We start from the raw sequence: 10,827 nt of genomic DNA, 5'->3' as shown, positions 1-10,827 counted from the left end.
AGTTCCTTGGTCAATCAATTTGCCTTCTCAGCCATGACTTTTAGTCTAGAGAGTCTGAAGCTCCATGTACACTGGAGTCCCAAGGAGTCTATTCCCAGGCTCCAGAAACCCGGAGAGAGTCCCCTTGACCTTAGGCAAGACTGCCTAGAATGAGACAGAGCTGGCAGGATTACCATGTCATGGAAACTTGTGCCTTACTTGTAATGAAATTCTGTTTCCAATCATATGTATTGTACAGACACTGTTCCTAATGAAAGGAGTGACTTATTTTCATCATTCTTTTTAATTTGTTTTCTTACGGGTTAATGATTTTGAATTTTTCTTATTTGGTTGAAAGAAAAAAATTTGATTATGTCAGCTGAGAGCGTTCAGCCTGTGAAAAGAATGTTAAGTTGTGGATAAAATATGCAAATGAAGAGAAATATATTATATAATTTCTATATTAAAAAAAGGCTTGGCTAGACCCAGAAATCTGCATATTTAACAATCTCCCTTACTCTACCCACACCCATACAGTTGTGTCCAGATATCTCAAGGCAAGGTGACCTGAGGACCAGATTTGAACTCATTCTCTATGGGGACAGAAGACAAGTAGCACCATATTCTGTACTAGCTATGGGAGCTTAAATAGGTAGATCACTTCCTTTCCCTTTCCAAGCCTAACGTATAGTAAGGCATCAGTCAATGGAAGTTATGTATACTATACATACAGTATATGTATATATACACACAAGAAGCATATTTTATATATGTTACATATATGTAGTATACTATATGTGTGTGTTCATGCACATATACACGTTTGTGCTCTTCCCCAAGGTCCTCTTTTCTGGCTCATATTTTTTGTGCTCAGCTTCCAGTTGGGTGGTAAAACCCACGTTCCTGCCTTGTGGGTTCTCTGGTGGCAGTAAGAATCTCCTCAAATTTGTCATTTGCAAAAGCTTCTGCAGCCCCTCTAGTCGCTAGAAAATGCTTTGTTTCTCCTAGCAAATATCTTTCGAGAGCTTCATTTTACTGAATTATGTGCCTGAAGAGCTTGGTTGTTCTCAGATCTTATCATCGTCAAAGAGATTAGAGTGGAAAGGATCTTTCAGGACAAAACCAGAAAATGCTTTTTGCAAGGCCTCTCCTGTAGGCAGGGCCTGCACTAGCTCATGGAATTCTGACCACAGCACGAAGAGGTGGCATCTGATGCACCCATTGTTTATAGATAGGGAAACTGAGGCCCAGAGAAATCAAACAACTCACGCAAGGTCACACAGCTAGAACACAGGGAGGCCACAACCAACTCATAAATTAGGAATGACAAGCACAGTACCTAGGACAGTCACTTACTTTGGAGGTCACAGAAACAATAAATGTGTAGGTAAAGAAAAATTTTGCATACAATGTAAAATGTATTTTTCAAAAAAATGTATTTTTCAAATACCAGTAATTTTTAATAATTTTGATGGAGGAAGGGAACTGTGAGTGGAAAAATTTTTAGGGTTCACAAAAGTCATCATGGGGTGCTGGTGGAACCTAAATTCAACTCAGGTCTGTCTGCCTTCACAGTTCATGTAACCTATTTTGCAGGTGAGGAGATTGGAGAACAAGGACACATAGCCAAGGGGTGTCAGAAGCATGCAGAGAATCAGGTGACTACCATAGTGTGTGATCTGATAGCCCCACCTGGTGGCCTCTCCAAGAACTTCCCCTTGTCACCAAGGGAAATGTACAAGGCAGTGAGGATACAGCCTGAGCCCACTTGCCCTTGAGCTGGACTTGGTGCTCAGAACCATGGTGGGACTTTCGCATTCTGCCCCATGTACACAGCACTCTCCCAGAGGAACAGCCGTCGCTCAAGTAACTCAGGTAAAGTGTTCACATTGCTTTGTTCAACATAAACACAGTAAGCCAACATACCGTCTAAAACCTTCTAGAAACTGCATTTTTAAAACAAAAAACAAATGAAAATTTCTTTCACAAGTTTAAACCCAGTGATCAGCTTACAACAAACCCTGCCATGTATTTCCTATTTGACTTGTTTCTACCTTGCTGGAGGCCATTTGTGCTACAATAGCCCAGTTTCATAGTCCTACGGTTGGTACCAGACACCTAAGATGAAAATATTCAGTGTTTAGGATCCCCTGATTTAGCCTTATCATGGAGAGATCATTTCAACGTGATTCTTTCCTCTTTCATTTTTTGCTGGTCCTGGGGCAGGGCCTGAGTATTATCCATGAGCGTTTTTTTCTTTCTCAAAGCTGGTGCTCTACCACTTGAGCAATATCTCCATTTCTGGCTTTTTAGTGATTCATTGGAGATTAGACTCTCACAGACGTTCTTGCCTGGGCCAACTTTGAACTGTGATCCTTGTATCTCAGCCTCCTGAGTAGCTAGGATTACAGGCATGAGCCACAAGTACCCAACTATGATTCCACTTAAAAATAATTTATGAAATACTTTGGGGCCCGGGAGTTTGGCCTAGCGGTTAAAGTGCTTGCCTAGCATGCACAAGGACCCGGGTTTGATTCCGCGGTATCCCACATACACAACCAAGCCGGAAGTGGCAGAGACAAGACTGCAACAAGCGACAGAGAGCGAAAGCAAGCAAGCGGAGCCCAACCGAGTGGTGGCCTGAGTGAGCGGGGCCGGAGAGAGCAGGGCCGGAGCGTGCAGGAGCGAGCCGAGCCAGAGACAGCGAGGCCGGAGCGAGCGGGGCCAGAGCGAGAGCGGGGCCAGAAAGAGAGAAGGGGGCCAAAAAAAAATAATAATAATAATTTATGAGATACTTTACATTCTAGTCACACAATCTTTGAAAGGTACTTTTTTAACATCCAAGTGCCAACTTGTGTGGATATGACCCACACATTGATAAGCGGTCTGTGACACACCTGAATTATGGGTATTGGATCCGACAGTAAGTGTCCCGTCCGGCGGGACGTCAACTAGGGCCAAGAACCTAGAGGGAGGAATGAAAGGGACAGGAGACACGAAGAAGGCAGCAAGACAAGCTGCGAATTTTATTTTTCACACAGGGGCTTATATGCCTCTTCAGGAGAGGCAGGAGGGGGTTGGGGTGTAGGAACCACTGGGGGCAGGGGGTCCGGTAGTAGGATGTTTGCTCCTGCTCCAGGTAGAGGCCAGGTGGTAGGATGTTTGCATATCAATGCAAGCAGGCATGCAGGCACATTCTTACACTAAGAATTCAGGGAAGGGGAGAATGTCTCCGACAAGTAAGTGCTTAGAGATGCCGGGGAAATACCATCCATGCTGTCACTAGGTATGTAAAGAATCCCTCCATCCTTCCATAGCTGGCTACCCAGAGAGAATTAAACTATTGTTTGTACTGAATCTACTTCTTTTCTCCTGAATGGTGCCAGCTCTATTGTGCCACTCTGGAACAGTTGGGAAAGCAGCCATTCAGGTGGTTTCTGGAGGCTCTGATATATGTGCATGTGCAGACTCCTGTTTGTAAAGCCTGCACTGGGGCAGCTGTGTCTTCTTCTTTTTCTTCTTCTCCCCCTCCACCCCCCTTTTTCTTTGGTCAGTCGTGGGGCCTGGGCGCTGTCTCTGAGCCCTTAAGCTCAAGGCTACTGCCCTACACCTGAAGCCACAGTGCCACTTCTGCTTTTCTAGTGGTTAATTGGAGATAAGAAGCTGACAGACCTGCGTGTCCAGGCTAGCTTTGAGCCACGATCCTCAGATCTCAGCCTCCTGAGTAGCTAGGATTACAGGCATGCACCCCGCGCCCAGCCAGGCAGCTGTATCTTCTAAGGAGCCAACATAGGTAGGGCCGATGAGATCATGAAGTGTAATTCATGTGTCTAGAACCAAGTATTGACCATGCAAAGCAAACTTCCCCTGTGCCCCAGAGGTGATCTCTTGCTTCAATACAGCTGTTCTCACTCCATTCTGTGAGCTCCAAGATCATCTCTTTCTACCCTACGATTCCACCCTAGGCTTGGCTATAGCAATATTTATTGCATTCAACCAAATGACCCCATTAAACCCAACAAGATTTTTGGTGTCCACTTAATCAAGTGGTCAGGTATGGTAGCTCAGGCCTATAATATCAGCTACACAGGAGGTAGAGATTAGGGAGTGTTGCAGGTTGAAGCTAACACAGGCAGAAAGTGTGACTCCCCCATCTCAACGAATAAGTTAGGTGTGGTCATATACAACTGAGGTCCCAGCTACATGGTAAGACTGGCGGTAGGAAGATTGGGTCAAAAACTGGACCCTGGCAAAAACATGAGAGCTAAGAAAGGATTATGGGTATGGGTCAAATGGTAGAGTGGCTGCAAATGTGAGGTATTGACTTCAAACCCTTTTTCTGCCAAAAATGAAAAAGAATCCCATCTGCTCTGCCATGTGAGGTTGCCATGTGAGTTCCAGAAGCACCCATTTCCAGGGAAGCCCCTTGCACACAGTGCCCCTGTGGCTTCTCAAGGTCATTGGCAAGGCTCACTAGACAAAGCCAGGCTAGTTCATTGTGTTTGAAGTTCTAAGGGTCTTATACCTCTGTGAGGTCGCAGGGGGAGGGACAGAGCAGTAGGGACCTGGAGATTTCTGCTAGGGGTGATCCTGCAAGCGCTGTTGTGTCTAGACTGAGGCCAGGCGGGGTGGTCTGATTCAACAAGGCTATCCATCAGCACTGTGGTCTGGCCAAAAGCTGTGCCCTTTGGGGATAATGCGTCTTCCAAGCCTTCTAAACAATGAGGTGCTGCAGCCTCTGGGGCCATCTTCATTACAATTGAGAGCTAGTACTTAGTCAGATCAGTGCCCTAATCCCACACGACTCAGGTCCTTGTAAAGTGGCACATGAAAACCACGTTTGTTTTTATACTGTGTGCCAGTAACTATGGTCAGAGCACTCTCCCATAGACATTTTGCTCAAGGTTGATACTCTACCACTTGAGCCACGGCTCCACTTCTAGCTTTTCGATGATTAATTGGAGATAAAGGCCTTGTTGTACACATTCTACCCTCGGTTGGCTTCATCTCAGCCTCCTGAGTTGCTAGGATTATAGGTGTGACCTACCAGAGTCCAGTGCCCAGCAAAGACCACCCTGTAGCTTCAAGCTAAGGAGTACTAAAGTTCTAGCAAGCCACCAGAGACTTGCAAGAGAAGCAAAGACTCCTCTACAATGGCCACAGGGAACACTGCCCTGATGACATTTTGATTTTTGAGCCCCCAGACTCTTGACCTCTGATACATTGTATTTCTGTTGTCTTATCCCAAATAGGTACAGTAGACAGAGAACATGAACCCAGGCAGTAACGAGCTTGAAGTGGTGATTGTGCCTAGCATTTATCCATAGGGAAACCAGTGGCTAACACTAGGCTCTGTAACAGAAATGGGCTCAACGTATGGGGATCTTTTCTCCTCTTCTTTTTGGGCTTCTGGTTACAGGATACAATCCAGTGATCTCCCACCTAGAAGTCATGTGACTAGGCAAGTGGGGTGGGCATGGGGAGCAGCGTCTCCCCTGACTGGCATGAGGGAAGTTATCCGCAGGCTATCACATGGGATTATGGCATAAGATGGACAACTTCAAGGTTTGGGGATGTTTGTTACAGCAGCAAGGCAGTGATGACTAACATTTTAAGAGTGAGGAAAACAACAACCATTTCTTAAAAAGAAACTACTTCTTAACTGTAAACTACAATGGGACTAAACAACACTACCATGAATCCCTTCAACAAAATGTAGGGAAATAAAGAATAGGGAGATATTTACTTCCCTTAGTGTCTTAAGGACTTAGCAAGTCCCTCTCCTGCCCAAGCCTGTTGATAGAGGACTGCAGGTCCTCTGGGGTCACCAGGAAAGGATTAAGCCCACACTTGCTAGTGAGGGTGGGGACTTGGGGTAGATCTGGAGCAGGAATGGAGATTTGTGAACAGACAAGGGCCCCAGGGAGCCAGCAGTACATCTTTGAGGCACATTTGCCTTCCCTCCTGTCCAACTCATGCAGCCAAGGGGACAGAGCTCAACAGAACAGAGCAAGATGACGCTGGATGGCACCATCTTCCTCTAGAGAGTCCAGATGGATCTCGGAGAAAGGACAACAGCCACCAAGTTCACATGATCTGGTCTGCTCGTCGCTGTAAATAGAAGATGCCATTCTTGGTGTAGAATGACTTTGTGATGGGATGGACTATGGCATAAGTTGGTGTCTTGTAGTTCTTCATGACAGGCCCTGAAACATAGAAGCTGTGAGCAGGGGTCACCTCCTCTTGTCAGCACCCCCTCACCCAAAGACCTGGAGGACACCCCAAAATGGTCACTGTCCTCCCCACCACAGCTCTGTGATCCAATAACTAAAAGCTAATGCTGGGGGCAGCACAGAAAACCCCAGGGCTCTCTGATGACACCAGGCCCAGGATCACAAATGTTTTCCCAATGTCTTACCCTAATCAGGTTCACTCACCTCTCATCCCCTTCCAGCCATGGTCAAGACCCCACCCACCTCACACAGAAGACCCTCGGGTCTGCCTCAGGCTACACTAGTTCCTAAAGTGCCTATGGCCACAAAGCAAATCCAGCCTGTGGAGGCAATCTGTCGTCTGTCATATCTGCTACCATTTGTAGCCAGGCCCTAGGCTCCTGCTGTCTTTCTAAGTGAAAAGGGCATGTTGAAAAAGCAATGCCTTGAAGCCCTCTTTCTGCCTGTCTGCACCCTCTAGGTGGATGTAGCTCACTGGCAACTGTGGTAGGAGGAGATGCTAAGTCCATGGTTCCTCCAAATTAGAGTTGGTCTCTAGGTTGTACAGTAGTAGGTTTATAGAATGTTCTGGGAGCAACTGTAAGCTAAATAGAACCCTGGAGGACCACAGTCTCCTGCCCTTGCTGCAGAGCTATGATGGCCTTGGCAGTCACAAGCATCCAGGGTGGGCCCCATCCTGGGGCGCTGACCGTGGTTAGGCCAAACACAGGATGGCCAGTCACACCAAACCTCCAGATGATCGCAAATAACTGTTGGTTTGTTTGTTTGTGGAACTTAAACTCTGGGCCTGGGTACTATCCCTGAGCTCTTCAGCTCAAGGCTACCACTTGAGCCACAGCGCCATTTCAGGTTTTCTTGTGGTTAATTGGAGATAAGAGTTTCACAAACTTTTTGTGCCCTGGCCAGCTTTGAACTATGATCCTCAGATTTCAGCCTTCTGAATAACTAGGATTATAGGCGTGAACCACTAGTGCCAGACCTGCGAATAACTTTTAGTATGTTCCATGGCATATTTGGCAGGATTCTCTTCCTGAAAAAATTGTTATCTGAAACTCAAGAGAGGCAAGGCAGCTCGCAGCTCATGCCTATAACCCTAGCTACTCTGGAAGCTAAGATCTGAGGATCAAGGTTCAGAAACATACCCAGACCATGCACTGGTAACCCACGACTATAATCCTAGCTACTCAGGAGGCAGAGATCTGAGGATCAAGATTCGAAGCCAGCCTGGACTAAAACCTCTATAAGACTCTCTCTAATCACCAGATAACTAGAAGTAGAGCTGTGGCTGAAAGCAGTAGAGCACTAGCTTTGAGCAAAACAGCTTAAGGATAACAACAAAAACCCAGGCAGAGATATTCTTATGTCCAATTAACTAGCAAGAAGCCAGAAGTGGAGGCAAGGCTCAAGTAGAAGAGTGCTAGCCTTGAGCAAAAAAGCTAAATGAGAGCCAAAGGCCATAAGTTTAAGCCCCAGTGCAAGGGAGGGAGAGAAGGGAGAAAGGAGAGGGAGAGGGGGAGATGGTGAGAGGGAGCTGAGGGGTAGACAGGTAGGTAGGCAGGCAGGCAGGCAGAGTCCTGTCATTTTACTTGCTAGGTCTGCCACCTACTGGAAGACCCAGACACAGACCTGCAGTGAAGGGAGGAGAGGAAGACACTGTCTTCCTGTGGTGCGCTGTGAGCTGTGAACACGGAACGCTATGCAGTAGATGCTTCCCAGCTCGTGTTCATAAGTCTCCTTGACTATCCACCTCACCTGGACAGTGCCCTCCTTCCCAATAGCCCCATTCTGATTTCTCTTCCACAGCCCTGATTGGTTGTTATCATGGGGCTTGAATCAGGGCCTGGGCACTGTCCATGAGCTCATTCATTAGATCAAGGCTAGCGCTCTACCACTTTAAGACACTGCCCCACTTTAGCTTTTCTGGTGTTTAATTGGAGAAAAGAGTCTCTTCCTGGCCAGTCTCACTTTGAACCATGATTCTCTGATCTCGGCCTCCTAAAGAGCTAGGATAAAGGGCGTGAGCCACCACACCTGGCTTCAGCTTGGATTCTTTTGCTAGTCCTGGGGCTGGAACTCAGAGTCTAGGCACTGTCCTTGGGGCTTTCTCAAGGCTAGCACTCTACCACTTGAGCCAAAGCACCACTTTCCTGTGTATGTAGTAACAGGCAATCAAACCCAGGGCTTCGTGCATGCCAGTCACCAGCTCTGATTCCTAAAGCCAAGACTGTAGGTCAGCGGCAGCTGCTGCTGCATCTGGTAGTTTGTTCCCACAGCCCCTCCATGTTTCAAGGTGCATGCAGCATTAGAACCTGCCTTTTTACAAGGCCCCACTGGTTCCTGTGCACAGTAAAGCTTGAATAACATTACCACCTCCCCTCCTCCCCATACCACTCAATGCTACATCATGTTATCTGTCTTTATCTCCAGGAACAAAAACTGATGTGTGCCTGACACAAATCAGTTGCTCCTGTGCATATATGTGTGCATGTGTCCATATGAGGTATCAAACTCAGGACCTCATGCTCTTGTTTGGCTTTTTCACTCAAGGCTGGAGCTTTATTACTTGAACCACACCTCTACTTCCAGATTTTTGCTGGTTAATTGATGGTAAATTCCTCATGGACTTGCCTGCCCAATCTGGCTTTGAACTTCAATTCTCAGCTCTCAGCCTCCTGAGTAGCTAGGATTACAGGCATGAGTTACTGTCTCTTGGCTCAATAACATTTGCTGAATGAATGAATGAATGAATGAATGAATCTATCAGAATTCAAACCCAAACCTCCTGGTTTCACATAGCCATTTTTTTTTAGTTTGTTGGTTGCTAAGGCCCAGAGAAGTTAAGGTAGCCTGAGATCACTTAGTTCAGAAGTAATAGAATCAGGATTTGAACTCATACATCCTGATTCCAAATCAAGCTTCCACTCTCAAGTCTATGTTCATTCACTTGTTCATCCATACCATAATCTCCACTTGGACTCTCCAGACTTAGGGAACAATAGGCTGCGTACTTCTTATAGACTGAAAAAGCTAGTCATCTGCTGAGAATAGATGGAGGGGGTGTGTGAAGACGACCAGGCCTACAAGTGAGAAGCTTCTTGGCCTGTGTTGGGGGTGTTGAGCTAGTTCCATGCACTGAAAGAGAGAAATGATAAAGGAAGAGGCCAACAAGGTATATATGGGTGGGGGAGCCAGGCCTGCGTGTCAAAGGCCTGGAATGGCAAAAGGATTATGGCCTTACCCACATGCCAGCCATACTCCCAGGATGACAAGATGGGGTACTGGAACTTCTCCATGGGCGTCTGTTGACTTCGTTGCTTGAGGTATTGAGCTCGGCCTTGACCATCACAAGAGACACCTTGATAGAGAAGCTTCAGAGTACTGGAGGGGGCTCGCTTCATGTCTAAGTCCTCTGGCCTTCTCTGCTCTGCTAGCTTGTGTGCAGCTCCTCTGGCCTGCCCAACCCTGTCTCCCTTGGGTGGGTGGCCTTGGATACTCCTTGGTCTGGGCAGCTGGTCCTGGACCTTCTGGGTTTCTGATGGCCCCAGCTGCACCTTCTTACTGCTGGGAAGCACTGCATCCATTCCCAAGGATGCAGTCAAGGGGGTCTGCTGGAGCTGTTTCTTTGGCTTGGTCCTGTTCTTCAGATACTGTTGGCCATAACGGATATTCCAGTTGGCCCTACAGGTAGCCTCCTTCTGGAGTCGCTCCTGCCAACAGGTGTGGGCATGCGTAATCATCATATCCCTCATGGCTAGGGCTGGAAGAAAGAACAATGCTTCCTAAGCTTAGAGGCCTGTGTTTGAGGGGTAGTGTCTATCTCCTAGGAAACAAGTAGCCAATGAGAGCCAGGTTACTAAGGTTCTGCTGGAGTGGAGGGGCTGGGTTAGTGAGGGGACACACACACAGAAAGGCAGGACTAATAAGGCCTGCCTATGGAGGGCAGAATATGGCCACAACCTGACATGGGTACCTGGCGGGGAAGGCCTGTTCCTTACCAACGGAACTAGACCTGGGGTATCTATCACCCTCACACCTGGAAGTCCCCTAATCCATACTGTGAACCTTGAGGTTTACCTGCTATGCACCAGGAACCCAAGAGGGCCCCCAAACAGGCCCAGTCTCCACATGCAGAAGGTCTGGACCCAAGGCTGAAGTTTCGCCATTCTAACCCTGCAGTTATAATGCTCACTGCTTAGCAGCAGCCTTGTCTAGACACGGATGGCAGCGGGTGTCCTCAGGGCTGGGAGAGTGAAGTTCAATAGTGTAGTGCTTGAGGCAGAATCTGGCCTAGAAGGCAGCTCCATTACATCACCTATGACTTGACAAGGGGAAAGTATGCATGTGCAGAAGTATCACATTGAAATTCCTCTTGTACAGGTAAGGCATGCTAATAATTTTAGAAGTTCAAAGAGCCAGGAACCAGTGGCTCATGCTTATAATTCTGACTATTCAGGATTACAGTTCAAAGCTAGCCTAAGAAGGATAGTTCATGAGAGTTTTTTTCCTCCAATTAACCACCAAAGAAGTACAAAGACAGTGCCCAGGCCCAGTGGATATGTGTCACACACACACACACACACACACACACACACACACACACACACAAAAGGGAGAA

At 47.1% G+C, this 10,827-nt stretch overlaps 1 protein-coding gene across 1 annotated transcript; it reads right to left on the bottom strand.

Moving 5' to 3' along the window:
* Positions 1 to 6,066: 6,066 nt before the first annotated feature.
* On the bottom strand, positions 6,067 to 9,961 carry LOC150066610 (uncharacterized). The gene is made up of 2 exons (XM_090355277.1): positions 9,451 to 9,961; positions 6,067 to 6,185 (listed from the first exon to the last, which is right to left on the bottom strand). The coding sequence occupies exons 1-2, from the start codon at positions 9,959 to 9,961 to the stop codon at positions 6,067 to 6,069; spliced, it is 630 nt and encodes a 209-aa protein (XP_090211403.1).
* Between the last annotated feature and the right edge of the window lie 866 nt (positions 9,962 to 10,827).

Source organism: Megascapheus bottae, chromosome 2, assembly GCF_031878675.1.
Source record: "Megascapheus bottae isolate mThoBot1 chromosome 2, mThoBot2.hap1, whole genome shotgun sequence".
Taxonomy (NCBI): Eukaryota; Metazoa; Chordata; class Mammalia; order Rodentia; family Geomyidae; genus Megascapheus; species Megascapheus bottae.
Note: the sequence above shows the minus strand (reverse complement) of the source record. Positions and strands in the feature narration are given on the sequence as shown.